The sequence below is a fragment of the Crocodylus porosus genome, unplaced genomic scaffold (assembly GCF_001723895.1).
Source record: "Crocodylus porosus isolate Cpor-Errol unplaced genomic scaffold, CroPor_comp1, whole genome shotgun sequence".
NCBI classification, from domain to species: domain Eukaryota; kingdom Metazoa; phylum Chordata; order Crocodylia; family Crocodylidae; genus Crocodylus; species Crocodylus porosus.
Genome location: NW_017728948.1, coordinates 64,458,093 through 64,473,073, shown reverse-complemented (window position 1 = coordinate 64,473,073; position 14,981 = coordinate 64,458,093). Strand labels below are relative to the sequence as shown.

The window sequence follows — 14,981 nt, the reverse complement described above, 5'->3', positions numbered from 1 at the left end:
GATCCAGGGGGCTTCCCTTCCGGATCCGGCTCAGCTGCGTCCGTCCCTCTGCCCCACTTACCTTAGGGAGATCAGCTGCTGCTGCCCCCGCTGCTGCTCCGTTCGCTCCTGCTGCTCTCGCCTCCGCTCCGGGTCAGGTAAGGGGGCACATGTGTGTGTAAGACAAACTTGGGATCCACATTTAGTGTTGGATTTCAAATAGGTCTCATCTCTGTTGTTCATTTGTTATCATCTCTAGAAAGAAGTTCACAGTCAATAGACTTCATAGAGTCACATTATCCATCTAAATTCTATTCTAAATTCACGTATGATGGTTTGGGTTGATTTTTTTTTTTTTCAGTGCTGCTTGCTGTGGGCATGTCTGTGCCTCTTGTACCCTCATGACCACTAGAGCTGAGGTACTCAGGGATGTAAATGCTTCAACACCTGCTTGGTTGTTTTGTTAAGAGAATAGGACTTAAAGTAACAGAGAAAGAGGGACAAGCTGTAGACTTGGTTGAGAACACAGCTTAAGAATCATAGTTACCACAGTAAAGGTTTCCTTTTTTTAGTATGCATGCTGATCCTACTCTAAATGATTTAATAAACAGTTATCCCAAGCCTGTTGGCAGAAATAGGACTGTCCTACAGTTGGTCTTCCACAATTGCCAGCTCATATGGAATCCTGATCTGTGTGAATGTGAGTGATCCAAGCAGAGGCTGTCTGAGCTCTAGTGGAAAAACTTTAATGTGCCTTGGATGATCTTTTATAGCTACGAGAAATCAAGTCTCAGTACACTCCAAAACCCACTTGGATGATGTCTAGGATAGAAGTGGGTACTTGCATTATCTGCTCTGTGAAAGTCCCAAACAGTTGATAAAAGGAGTAGAATGATTGGAAGGTTAGAGGCATTAACCGATGGCCTGATCATTAGAGTATTGTGCACAGAGGTGAAGACTGGAGCTCCTTTTGGGGAGGGAAGGGGGTTGAACGGGGGTCTCCCATTTTGTGGGCAGATGCTATTACTAGGTGGTTATTGGAGCTAAAACATGGAGGTTATCCTTCTTACCTGCTCTCCCCACCAGACTTCCAATCAAGTGCAGAGCTGGGTGTGCAAAGCCTACTGTAGATGTTTACTAGTAGGGCCGTGCAAAGCTTCGGTAGCCAATTCAATTCGGAGGAGATTCAGCCTGATTTAGCAGCCGAATCTGAATCAAATTGGGAGACCCATTCATCTCTCAGAATTGAATCGGAAGCCTCTGAATTAATTCAGAGATATTTGGAGAGATTCAGAGATTCAACCGTAGACTGTACAGGTGGACACTAGGCAGTGCCAATGGAAGCAGCTGGGGGAGCAGCCACATGAGCCCTAGCTTGAGCCAGCAGCCTCAGGAGAAGCCACGGCTTATCTGGCTGCCCTGCTCCCCTGGCTGCCCCCTCCTGGGTGAGACAGGCAGTGCTGGCAGCTCTAGGAAAAGGCACATAGCTGGGGGAATGATTGGGAGCTGGGGGTTCAAACCAGGAACTGGGGAATCAAGCCAGGAGCTGGGGGGAAGCCCCTGTTCATTCCCCCAGCTCCCAGATCATTCCCCCTAGCCCCCTAGCGCCCATGGCTGCCAGCAATGCCTGCCTTGCCCTGGTTGGGGGGCAGCTGGGGGAGCAGCTGGATGAGCCACAGCTTCTCCCAGGTCTGCCGGCTCAAGTCAGGGCTCGTCTGGCTGCTCCCCCAGCTGCTCCCACCAGCACTGCCTGCCTGTATAGTCTATGGCTGAATTATGTTGGTTTGGGGCTTACAGGACAAGCCCTATGAGGAGACACTGAGGGACCTAGACCTCTTCAGCCTCTGCAAGAGAAGGCTGAGAGGTGATCTTGTGGCTGCCTACAAATTCATTAGAGGTACGATGTTCTGTTCACCAGGGCACCTCTTGGGGTAACAAGAAACAATGGCCACAGACTGACAGAGAACAGATTTAGGCTATATATCAGAAAAACTTCTTGATGATAAGGGTGGCCAAAATTTGGAATGGGCTTCCAAGGGAGATGATGCCCTCTCCTACCTTGGTGTGTTTAAGAGATGGCTGGACAGGCACTTGGCTGGGGTCATCTGTCCTCAGCACTCTTTCCTGCCTAGGTAGGGGGTCGGATTTGATGATCTGTTGAGGTCCCTTCCAACCCTAGCATCTGTGAATCTATGAATCTATAAGATTTGGTGGCAAATATCTTCGGATTCAGATCAAATAGGGACAGTGATTCAAATCACTGAATCGAATCACTGTCCCGCCAAATCCGAATCCAAACCAAATGCTTTCCACTTCGCACAGGCCTACTTACTTGCTGTGTGGATGTTTACACAACTGCCTAAATGCCAACATTACCATTGGCACATAGCTGCTTTGAGCCATTTGGATATGACAGGATGTACATCAACAAAAATAAGTAATTAAATTGGGCACAGAAAGTGAAATAAGATTGTACTCTAAGAGTACCAAACTGATATGAGAAGTCCTTAAGAAACGAGCACAGAGCTGATATGGAACAGAGATAAGAGGTAATTGTAAAAATGTATTAACGGCAGAGTTTTTGCTTAACTAAATTAATCTATTATCATGGTGTATATAAGTATGTGTAATATCCCAGGTTGAATGGCTGAAGTAACGATGGTAGGAACAGTATAAAATAGGCATGTTTCAGACTAGGGTCAGAGTCTACTTATCATTCACTGCTTAATTAATGATGCTTTTAAGATAATGCATTAGTATTATGGCTTGTCTTTTTCTGATTTGATCATAATCGCACAGAAGTTTTAACGTAACGCTAAATGTTATCCAAAACATTTAAATGCCAGTGTTGTTACTCTTAAATCAAATTGTTGGGCTGAACCCAATAGTACTATGAAGATCTAATTAAAACAAGAGAAAATAATAAAATTGGCAAAAAACAAAATATATTTTGTATTAAATCATAAAAATCATTATTATTTGCGTCCAAATTGTAGTAAACAAACACCTTGAAATCAGTCTGTTTTAAATCCTGTAAAACAGAAATAACTTTTCAATAATTTTTGCAGTCATTAAAGTCTTTCCCTCTACATAATACTTAGCAAAGTAATTATCTGTAATTGAAAGAACAGCAAATACTTGCATATTATTCTAAAAAGAGGGAGAAGTGGCTTTAATCATAGCAGAACTGAAAGCACTGTTGGTCACTTGGGGTCTTGCAGATAGACAGGAGATGGATAAGATAAACCAAAAGCCTGAATAAGGTGGAGTTCCAGGACCTGTCACTGCATAAAAATGATGCCATGTATATCTACAATCTTAACAGTTTCAGTTGTGACAAAAGAGTACCTCTGAAGTCATCTGAGATTGTCACCCCAGATGGAACATACTGTGGAGAAATAGGGTTACCTCTCCAAATTCAAGAAGGGAGGGAAGTAAGGGACACTGAGGCAGCCATTTTGCCCAAGATGCTGTCAGTTAGAAAAAAAATCTAGGAACAGGCTGAGATTGCTGATCTCAAGGATGTGACATAACCACAACTTGTGGACTTAATGCCTTCTGATAGCAGTAGTATTCTTTCTTGGGGAGGTTCTCTAGTCTACAGAACATAGGGTATCTCTGAGAGTAATTGAATATTATCCATTACTTTAGTTAATAGAGTGGCTATATGTATTTTAAACTCTGCATTATGTTACTGTTTTGGCTGGGAAAGGAAGAAGCTCAGAATTATACCGGGGCTATCTTAAAGGCACAGGCAGAGGCACATGACAGTTCTGCTTGGTCTGGACACAACCACTGAATGAAACTGACCTTTTTGGCTATATGACAGCCTGAATATGTGTCATGGAGCCGCAGCTGGCTGGGAAGAGACCTGCCCCCATAGCCTGGCCTATCCTGGGCCAGCCTCTTCCCAAGCAGCTGCAGCTCTATGACAGCCCAGCCCAGCCCAGCCCAGCACACACAGGCAGTGACGCGGAGCTGCAGGTGGGCGCTTAGGCAGCCAGACTGGCTGAATAGACTTGCTTGTTGCAGGCACCGTGCAGGGAATGCAACAGTGGTGGCAGACACTGAGGGCACATGAAATCCCGCAGTAGGTGGGTGCTGGGCTCCAGCCCGCCAGCGCCTCCAACTTGGCCCAGGCAGCTACAGGCATGATGAACTTAGTGCCAGGCAAGGCAGGCAGCTGGCAGGGCGGAGGGGGGATCCTAACAGGGGCTACTCTGCCCTGGGCAGGCATACCCCAGCTGCAGTCCTCTGGGAGGAGAGGGAAAGGGGGCAATAAACCCTCTCCCTGCCCGTTTGCCTTTGGGGTCATGCTGTCCAGCATCTGGCCATGCCCCCACCCTGGCTGGGAGCAGAGGGGCAGGGCTAGCTCTGCTCTCCGGAGCAGACAGCATGCTGGGATGCTGGGGGACTCTGATTTAACTTAAACTAAAAAGGGTCTGGGACAGAAGTTCCGTAAACTGGTTTGATCCAAATCAGTTTAGTCTGATGCTACATTCAGCCAGGTTTATCTTAAACCAGTTTCAGCCATTTTGAAACTGGTTTATGTACACTGAACTTCTGTTCTGCTACAGGTTTAAACCAATTTCTGATCACTTAAATTGGTTTATGTGTAACTTCTGTCCCTAGCCTTCTACACTGACTTGCTCTAAGTGATTACTGGCCAAACCTCCTCTGCAGTCAGACTTGCTGATGGCTAAAAATTTAATGCTGCAGCATTTGGTACTGGTATGATCACTACTGGAATAGTATCCAGTCTTGGATCTACATCCAAGAGAATTTTGAAAGTGGAGAAAGTTCAGAGAAGAGCTGCCAAAATTATTATGTGTTTGGCAAGCAAGATTTATAATGAGAAACCCTGGCAGCTCAATCTGTTTAACCACGAAAAGGTTAGCTTGTTTGCTACACAGGTATCTTTAGATTATAATTAGATTTGAAAAGGATGCTTTTCAGTCTATTAGAAAAAGATATAACAAATTTCAGTAGTTAGAAGTTGAAACCGCATACATTCAGACTAGAACTAAAGTACAATTTGTCATTAAGAGTATTTGACTATTGAAACAATAAACCAAGCACTGTAATAGATTGTCCACCGCTGACAATTTTTAACAAGTTGACTTTCTTTTTTAACTATGCTGTATTTCGAACAGGAATTAATTCAAGGAAGTATGTGGTCTATATTAGATAGAAGATCAGACTGTATGTTCTTCTGACCTTCTAATCTGTGAATATGCTCACCATGAATCCTTACAAGCTAAAGGATAAATGGGGCATGCCATTAATTTCCTTCTTTTGTGTTGGTTCTGTAGGCAGAAATCAACCCCAGGAGTAAACATTCCCTTTGAGGATTGAAGACTGATCCATTATTATTGAGGATTCAATTTATCCTTTTAAATATAACCTCATAATGCAGTTTCCACGGAACAGAATCTATTGTGAAGCTTCTAAAGAGATATTGCAACTTTTAACAGATCTACTTTATGCACTACTTACTAAATAGCAGTGGGCACATCTACACTTGTGCTTTAATGCTCAGTAGCCTATTTTACTGCCCATTAGAGCATCACAGCAAAAACCACAATAATACTCCTTAGGGCAGCCTAGTGAGTATTTAGTTAGTACCTCACATTACAGGTACTAAATTTAATGCACAATAGCAAAAGCGCATTAATGAACATGGAGGCATACCTAGTATATATGTACTAGGTATATCTGTCTGCATGCGGTATAGACACATTTGCATATGTAGCTTCTTGACAGTCAGGCCTTAAAATAGGGATACATTTTTCCTGTTACACCTATCAAAATTGACTATAATCCTACCCCGCTTATGTAACAGTGGATGAACAGTTGCTTCTGGGTTGGACCACTAACAGAAACACAGAAATGAAAAAGTGCTGCTGAAGATACTATGGGCATGTCCTGATGAGCACACACATGCAGTTTGCAGCACCTCAAACCTGTTTGAAGCACTGCAAACTGCACGCAGTGCACATGTACCCATTCACCATGCTGCTAATTAGATCCTGGTGTAAAAAAGAAACACTGCTAAAGAAAGCAGCTCAGCACATGCAGCAGCAGCGTGCACCACCAGAAATGAAGCCTGGACAGCCAAAACCATCCTCTAACTCCCAGCCAGGCTTCAAGCCACCAGCTCAACACTGCTGCTGCCCTGAGAGGCCCCTAGGACCCCAGGTAAGGCTGCTGGGGCCAGCCCAGGTGCTGGCCTCAGCCTCCCCTACCCCACTCATGTCAATTTGCTGTGCACTGGAGCAAATTTGCCCCGGGACAAATATTTGAGCCGCTGCTGTTTGCCCCACAGGAAACACACACCTCGGTACATGCACACTCATCTGGACACACCCTGTAGGTTTGAACCTCTTTCTACTTAAGTTAATTTGAAAAGTGCAGATTTGTGAGTTTAAATGCTTATTTTCAGACAGACAAAACAAAATCACTTAAATATGACATGGGAGCTAACAGTATAACCAGACTTAATTGGCAACTATTTGTAATGAGATTTCCATCAATTGTTGTATCTTGACCACTTTTCAACAATCCCACAATGTCTTACAGATCCTCGGCTCATCTCTTTCTCTCCTTACCCCACTTACGATAAGTCACAATTAGACTCTATCACAGTGAAATGCAGTGCAGTGATACCTGAGCTAGACTGCCCAAACAAAGTTGGGTACAAGATGCAATATAGCTACAATTGGCTCACATGCTTACTGCTATAGAGGGGACCTATAACTATTTCTTTGCTTTGGAATAGGAATGTAGAGATGCAGGTCCAGTTAACAAATGAACTGAAGAGTTTAAGATACAGAGCTCTTCATAAGAGTTCCTTCACTCTGAGAAGAGCTTAAGACAGAAAAGGTCCAGTAATATTTGCCAGTCTTCCTCATCCATACCTCTGCATGAGCTAAGTTAGGTTAAGTTACACTGTGCTTTACAGACACACCTTTGATGTTCTGTTTTTCAGTATGTATGGGCATGCACTAAACAGAGCTCACTCTGTCCCTGTTTTCTCCTTAGAAGGATTTTAAGGAATTTAGCCATAGCATAAGTATTGATAGAGAACAGACCTCTGCAGAATATCAAATGAGAACATTTTTACATAGAACTAGCTTTTTTTCCAGTGTAATGGCTTTCTTGATAATGCTGCACTAATATACTTATGGATTATACCACTAAAAAGTGTTCTATACTTGATTTTTTTTTCCAGATTAACGCAACAGATGGTGAAAATAGTGATCAAGAAGAAGCGGCAAAGGAAGATGACACTTATGTGGTCATGCTCCGTTCAGATTCTCCATTTACCTCTTGTAAGTAATACTGTATGGAAGGTTTCTGGTTACATTGTACCACAGGCAAGTAAGTGTATGTGCCTGTGGTACCTGGTACATGGTGATACCTAGAAACTCTGAGACTGTCAACAAACAACAAGGAAGAGTTATAATGCTCTCAATCTCAGAATTGAGCCTTTAACTTCCAGGGAGTTTTTTAGTACACAGTTGTATAACCAGGGTATGCAGTTGTGTGCCTATGATGATACAATGCAGTGATGCTCAACCTCTGGCCTACAGGCCAAATCCAGCTTGCTGAGCTGTGTCATCTCAGGCCTGGCCTGTGGGGCTTCCTACAGGTCCAGAAATTTGGCAGTGGGGAGCAGTGGCAATTAACACTGTCATAGATTTCATAGACACTAGGTCTGGGGCAGGAAGTCAGCTGGGGTCAAATCACCCCAGCAAGATTACCATCCAAGTGTTTCTTAAAGGTGTCCAAAGTAGGTGCTTGCACTACTTCTAGGGAGAGTCTATTCCAGACTCTGGAGACTCAGACAGTAAAGAAGCTTTTCCTTATGTCCAGTCTAAAATGGTGTTCCAGCAGTTTATTATCATTTGACCTTGGCTTCCCTTGGGATACCCTAGTGAACAGATGTTCTCCTAGTTCCTGATGCACACCCCTTATATGCTTATAGGTTATGAAATCTATGAGGGCGTGCAGCATGTCCTCACCTTTGAAACTAATCAGCTCAGCTGGCTAGTGGGAGTGATTACTAATTTACCAACAGCTCCCTTCTTCTCCACTTCTTTGAGGCTTTCTTCTGCAGCAAGTTTTATACCATATTTACCCAAACATGACTTGAAATTTAAGACAACCACCCAATAATTAGATTCTAGACATAGACGTTTAGAGATGTGTTATAACTTTCCATGCATAGAATTTAGTTACTGGGGAGATCATCTTGAATTTTCCCCCCACTGCTGAAGCAGGAAAAGCAGCTGTAGGGGGAGAGGAGGTGTGGGGGCCAGGTGTCAAGAGAATTAAGTGGCCTGAGCACTTGGCCCCCTGCTACCTGCCCTGCTGGTACCTGCGCATCCTGGCTCCTGGTCTCCCAACTGCATTGCCTGCTCCCCACCCCCAGCATCTGCCCCAGTACATGCCCCCCTGGTACCTGCCCCCATGCCTGCACCCCTGTGGCACCTGCCCCTAGCCACATATCTCCTATAGCAGGACCATGCCCCAGGGACAGCCATGGCACCCCCTCATGGCCACATGGCTCCTGCCCCCCACTCTGGCTCCCTGGGGTACCCTCCCTTTTCCTCACTTGCCATTCCTGGTGGAACTATTATAATGTTAAGGGAGGCTGTCCCCGGATCCCAGTGAGGCCTTGTTCACATTGGCTAACCGGTACCTTTTGTAGCCATCTTCAAAAGGAGGCTAGATAATCACCTAGCCAGGGTTGTTTGACCCTAGGATTTTTTCCTGCCCATAGCAGGGGGTCAGACTTGATGATCTACTTAGGTCCCTTCTGAACCTATGAAACTATGAGTAAATGTGCTCTGGGACCAGGCCCAGAACAGGGCTGGAGCTGGAGCTATGGAAGATAAGTGGTAGCAGAGAGGAAGGGAGCAGAGGCAAGTGCACAGGCAGAAGGAGGGGCAAGTGGCCTGGAGGGGCATGTGTGGGGAAGGTATGGCACTGGGGGGGTGGGGGGAGGCAGCAGGAAGAGGGTGTAACAGGGGCCAAGGCCCCTGTCACTTTATGAAGGAAAAGCAGCTGGCTGCTGCAGCAGAGGAGGGCAGGCTGCCATCAGCCCAAGTAGAAACCTCGGTACGGCTGGAGAGCCACATGCCAGGAAGGGGCAGGGCTTTGGAGCACAAAAGCCTGGTCCCTGAGCCCATGTAGGCAATCTGCTCCTGTATGCTGCAGGGCGGGGAGCTCCTGGGAGAAAAGGGCTGCTGGAGATCAACAGACAGATGTCCTGAGCCTTTGGGGTCCCTAACCCCCAGGATGGGCTACTCTCACTGTCTCAGCACTCAGCATCCCTGACCCCAAGCTAGGTTGTGTGTCACGGAGTGCCCCACCAGGCACCCCTCCATGGTTCTCCAATCTCAACCTCAAAACATAACGTAAATGCAAACAAGCCACTTCACAAGAAAAAGTCTTTCCTACTCAGGGTTACTGTTGCCTACAAGCCATACCGCCCTTAGAGCCAGAACCAACCCAAGCAGGTCAGCCTGTGCAGGGCTGCACCCCCACCCTGATTCCACACAAAGCCAGTGGCAGGGGGGAAGGGGAGTAGCGAACAGCTGAATGCGAAGCCGGCGGCGATGGCACAGTTGCCACTGATGCTCTGCCTGGCTCCATGGGGCCTGGGGTGGTCACCCTCATTTGCACCCCCCCCCAGGGACAGCCCTGCTTAAAGCCCTCTCATCACAGCTTCCCTGGGTGTCTGTCTGTCAGTCTCCAGCAGTCCTTCTCTCCCAGGAGCTCCTCACCCTGCAGGATGCAGGAGCAGATTGCCTATATGGGCTCAGGGACTGGGCTTATGTGCTCCAAAGCCCCACCCCTTCCACATGGCTCCCTAGCCATACAGGGGTTTCTACTTGGGCTGATGGGCAATTCTGGAGCTAGGGCTGGAGCTGCTGCTACTGCTACTGTAAAGCTGAGTGTGGGCCAGTGAGACTGTGCCCCATGCTATTGGCCAGAACAGGACAGAGGTGGAGCTACAGAGGATAAATGGCAGAGGGGAGGGACAGGCAGAAGTGGCAGTGGGGGCAGCAGGTGGTGGAGGGGATGGGTGCAGGGGAGCTGTAGCTCCAACTCCAGCCCCAGGTGAGGGCTGGAGTTGGAGTCACAGCAACCACCTTCCCCCCTTTGGTCCCCCACTTATACTTGATTCCAAACTAAGGAGCTGCTCCCCCTCATATAAAATGGGGAAAACACTTCATCTTGGATTTGACTAATTACAGTAATTAGAAAGCACAATGCCTACAGTTGTGATTGGCTCTTATTCTGCATTAGATGGTTCTCTTCAAGAGCCTATTACCACAGTGAACCTGGACAGGAAGCAGCCACAATTTGACTGCAAATGCTGGGAGACTGGCTACCACTGTTAATGTGTACTAGTGTAGAGGGGACCTATAACTAATTTTTTGCCCTGGATGGGCATTTAAAGTTGCCCTGGATAGGCATTTAAAGTTGAAAGTCCCATTAGCAAATGAACTGAAAGCCTTAAGGTACAGAACTCTTTGGAAGAGTTCACTCTGAGAACAGCCCTTCTCCTCATTCCCCTTCACCTCTCCCCCCTCAGGCCCAGGATCTTCTGGAAGAATATCAAAGTGGGTGCATTGAGAAAGAAATGTGAAAGAAAAGCTTTCCAAGAAAATCTAGACAAAACAACTGTTTTAAACAATAGTAGCATCCACACCAAAATCATAGGTTAAAAGTATAAAATTCAGAGAGCAAGCAAGAGAAATTAAACGTATGTAGATTAATTGCTCATCATTTTTGAAATGATGTCCTTCATAGTATTTATTATGTATTTGAGAATGGGCACAACTTAAAAGGACTTGGAAGAAACAAGTTATCTGCCTGTCCAGTTTTAGCAAAGTGTTTGCATGCATACATCATGCTGAAAATTTACCCTTACAATCTCCCACTGTATGTTTGTTCTGTAGTCCAAAAGCTACTAAAAACAGAAAGCTCCAGTTTTTTAGCAATGCAAACTACCATCTTCCAGGGGCAAATATTTATTTCATTTTAAATAATTTTAAATAAGTGGTCATATACTTTTTAAAAAAATAAGTTATACAACTGCATGAGCTGTTCCTTTTTTTTACTAACTTATGCTTTGTGCTGCATTGGAAACAAGGCTAGTAGATACAACTCCTCTCCAACAATAACTCTAGAAAAGCTGAATATTATTGCTGGCATGAATATGTTATGTACTGAGGTAGCAAGATATAATGAAAACTTCCACTGTTCATCTGGTAAATATTTGAAAAGCTGTTTGGTATAGTTATACAGTGAGAAGTTGTCAAATATATTAGTTAATAAAAGTTTTATTAGTAGGGCTGTTACTTATATGGGATTCTTTGAAACAAAAAATGCTTCCAAATGGGAAATTTTAAATGAAATCGTCCATTTTTTAGCATTAACAGCTAGGAAGCACCCAGAAGATCAGCATGAAATTGGTCTGAAACATTGGGAAGAAGCTGATGAGAAGGAGGAAGACAGCGAAAGAGGTCAAGAAAACTTAAGAGACGAGAAAGAGAGAGATCCTGAAAAAAACAAACTAGAGGAAGCAACATGCAAGTTTGATGACATCACTGACAGTGTATATGCCAGCATATGTGGTAGTGATGATGATGATGATGATGGTGAACATGAAGTGGGCAGAAGAGACTCCTTTCTCTTTGACAGGCCACCTCTACCTCCTCGAGAGCCTGCTGCTACTCAAATATATAGTGATCTTCACTCCTTTATACCAGGTATAGTTCTAAGAGAAAGCATTTCTTATGTATATGTATGGTAAAGATAAGATGCTGCTGTAGCGATTTTATACAATTATTGTTAACGATAGTTGCTGGTCACTAAGGCCATATGCTTAAGTACTTTGAGTGGAGGCCCACATCACCAGAAGCTTGGCTAGATTTGTGGTGGTGGTGGAGCAAATGTTTCAGCAATAGATTTCTCATCAAGAGCTTATACACTGATGTGGGAAATCTAGGATTATGGGGAAAGGCTGCAAACATAACACTGAGTTAAGATTTTAGTTGAATTGTATATACATTGTTATTTTTTAACACATCAAATATTACCTGGGCACAACTTGCAATACCACCAGTAGAATTAATAGCATTTGTGTATTCTCCTGGGAAAAGTAACATAATATTAAGTATAAAGTTTAGCCGATGCAGTGATAGAAATATAGCAATACATTCTACTGCAGACTAGAGCACTGCTTGTGGTAAATGGCTGACATCATAGCCTTAATAAGCTGCTGCACTTACCACACTGACTAATTCTATTTTTCAAACCTGACTCATGGGACAAAAATCTAAGACTAAATTTCCTAGTTTGCCTTTCTTTTGTATAAAGGCAAAAATGCCAAATGGCAATTCCCCCTGGAACGGGAGAAAGAATAGGAAAGGGTTCATCTTTAAATGATAACCTTAGTATCTGTAAAGGTTGAAAAACCTTTCCTCTTAAAGAACCACTTGTTCAGAGTATCAATATAAGCACAAAAGTAAGAGAGAAAGATTTGGCATGAAGGGTTTGTTGCTGGAAGTTTGGAGTTATGCTTAATAGTGCTTTGATCTTAGTCTAATGGAAAAAGAACACAAATGTAAGTAGGCAGCTAAATTCATATAAATCTACAGAAGCCAAATGGTTGAGACTACAAGGATAATGTAGAGTTCTTCTAAGTTTATTTCTATATGAATACTTCATTTTAAACATTAGGTGTTCTCATAAAGTGATAACTTTGATTTCAGCATTTCAGCGGTGGAGGGGAGGTAGAGGAAAGAAAATATCAGGATCTTTCTCTAAATTGGGATGATTTCTTCTTTTTTAAATTGTAATGATTCATTCCTACATATTTTTAGTCAGCCATTTACTGCAGGTATTGCTCTGGAATAGCTAAGAGACATACTGGAGCCTAGTCATTTTTCTAGAGACAATTTCTTTTGACAGTGACATGAGTGCCCCCTGTAGGAGTTCTGAGAATAAAAAGCCCATCAAGAGAAATGTTTCACTTCTCTTTCACTTTACTTCTGTGAAAATGGAATATTTTTCTCATTGTATACAAAATGTGACAGACTTTTTTATGAATCACATTTTATTTTTCTAAATATATTTTTCCAGATAAGCCAGAGATCACAGGACATATATCTAGTACAAAAGCATAGTAAAACTACCAAGACTTCCTCATGTTATCCCTTAGAGAAAATAAATAAAACAGTTTATTCCAAACAGCAACAGGAGGGTTTAAAGCAGTAATAATTACATTATTACCAGATATAAACATATGTTTATGGAGAGAATCATAGCGATATAAAGGGAATATCCATTCACAACAGAAAGCTTCAAGATGAGTATCAGTTGCTTGAGAGTAGGCAACCAGCACAGCAGCACTAAGCAAACATTTGTCCTGTTGCTAAGTACAGTTTTGCCATCTATCCAATTAAAAAAAAGACTCAGTAGCTTAAAAAATGAGAAGTCCACCTGCTGCTTTTTCCATATCACTCTCTTCAGTTGGACCATCTTTTGACAATCTGCTGGGGGGGGTATTGTTTTTAAGGCCCCTGCTATGTGTTGCATGTATTACCCAATTAACTGGTTAATCACAAAATAAATTTAGCCAAGCCACACACGCAAAGTAATACCAGCCACAAATGCAAAGTAATTATCACTCCATAAGAATGACTGTCCAGCTATAAATGGAACCAACCAGCTACAAAATTAACACTTGAAAATGTGTAACAATGCTATAGCTCAGGGTTGGGCAAAATACAGCCTGCGGGCTGGATACGGCCCGCCAGGCCATTCCATCCAATCCACAGGGCCTCTAAAAAATTTAGAACATTAATATTTATCTGCCCCTGACTGCCTGTCAAAGATGACAGGAGCCAAAGGCAACAGGAACCAGAAGAAGCCAGCGGCAGAACTAAACAGCCACAGCAGCAAATGCTGCACTCCATGTGCCTGCTCACTGTCCTTTTCCCCCGCCTGCCTCAGCCATTTCCCCACTTCTCCCCGCCCCCCGCCCACCATACTGCAGTGTCATGTGGTACCCAGCTGCAGCACTGGGACAGCAGGAGCAGCTGGGACATGGTGCTGGAGTGGTGGGGGAAGAGGTGGGGGGGAGAGGGGAAGTGGCAGGAGAAGGGCAGCAGTGGTAGACAGGGGGAAAGCAGGCAGAAAGCATGCTACATGGATTAAGGTGGGGAAAGTAGACTTGTTTTGTGTGTGTAGCTATGTGGTTGTTTTGTGTCATGTATGGGGAGTTGTTAACCACTCAGAGCAGGAATTGCACATAGAAACGTCCATATCTACCTCTCTCATGGTTTAGTTACTACAACACCAGATTATATTGGATAAGCCATCAAAAACAGATCATTTGTGGGAACCACAGGGAAAAGAAGTGCCATTAAAAAAGCACACATGCACAACTATATGCTCTAATGCCAAATTTAAACATCTAATATGCTTTCCAAAGTGCTGTAAGCCAAATGATTATCCTTTTTTTAAGGATAAGAAAGCTTTAATGGGAGCTGTGGCAGACAATTTTGGGGGGAGGGGAAGTTATGAGTACAATATATCAACCTAAGTATCAGCAACATTTCATACAATCTTAGAGAAAATTATGAAGTAATGAAATTGCAAGTATCACCTTAGAATCTACCTAGTTTCATAGTTTCTAGGGTCGGAAGGGACCTGAGTAGATCAGCTAGTCCGACCACCTGCCATGGCAGGAAACAATACGGGGGTCAAACAACCCCAGCAAAATGTTCATCTAACCTCCTCTTAAAACACCCCTAGTGTAGGAGCCAGGACCACCTCTCCTGGAAGTTGATTCCAGATCCTAGCCGCCCTGACCGTGAAGTAGTGCTTCCTGATATCTAGCCTAAACCTTCCCTCTGCCAGCTTGTGACCGTTATTCCTGGTCACTCCTGGCAGTGCACGGGGAAACAGTGACTCCCCCA

At 44.0% G+C, this 14,981-nt stretch overlaps 1 protein-coding gene across 1 annotated transcript in view; it reads left to right on the top strand.

Moving 5' to 3' along the window:
- BANK1 (B-cell scaffold protein with ankyrin repeats 1) overlaps positions 1-14,981 on the top strand; it is a 346,310-nt gene that overhangs the window by 285,506 nt on the left and 45,823 nt on the right. The window contains exons 9-10 of the mRNA XM_019553351.1: positions 7,211-7,310; positions 11,427-11,765. Coding sequence (XP_019408896.1) covers positions 7,211-7,310; positions 11,427-11,765 — 439 coding nt within the window. The remainder of the gene's footprint in view (positions 1-7,210; positions 7,311-11,426; positions 11,766-14,981) is intronic.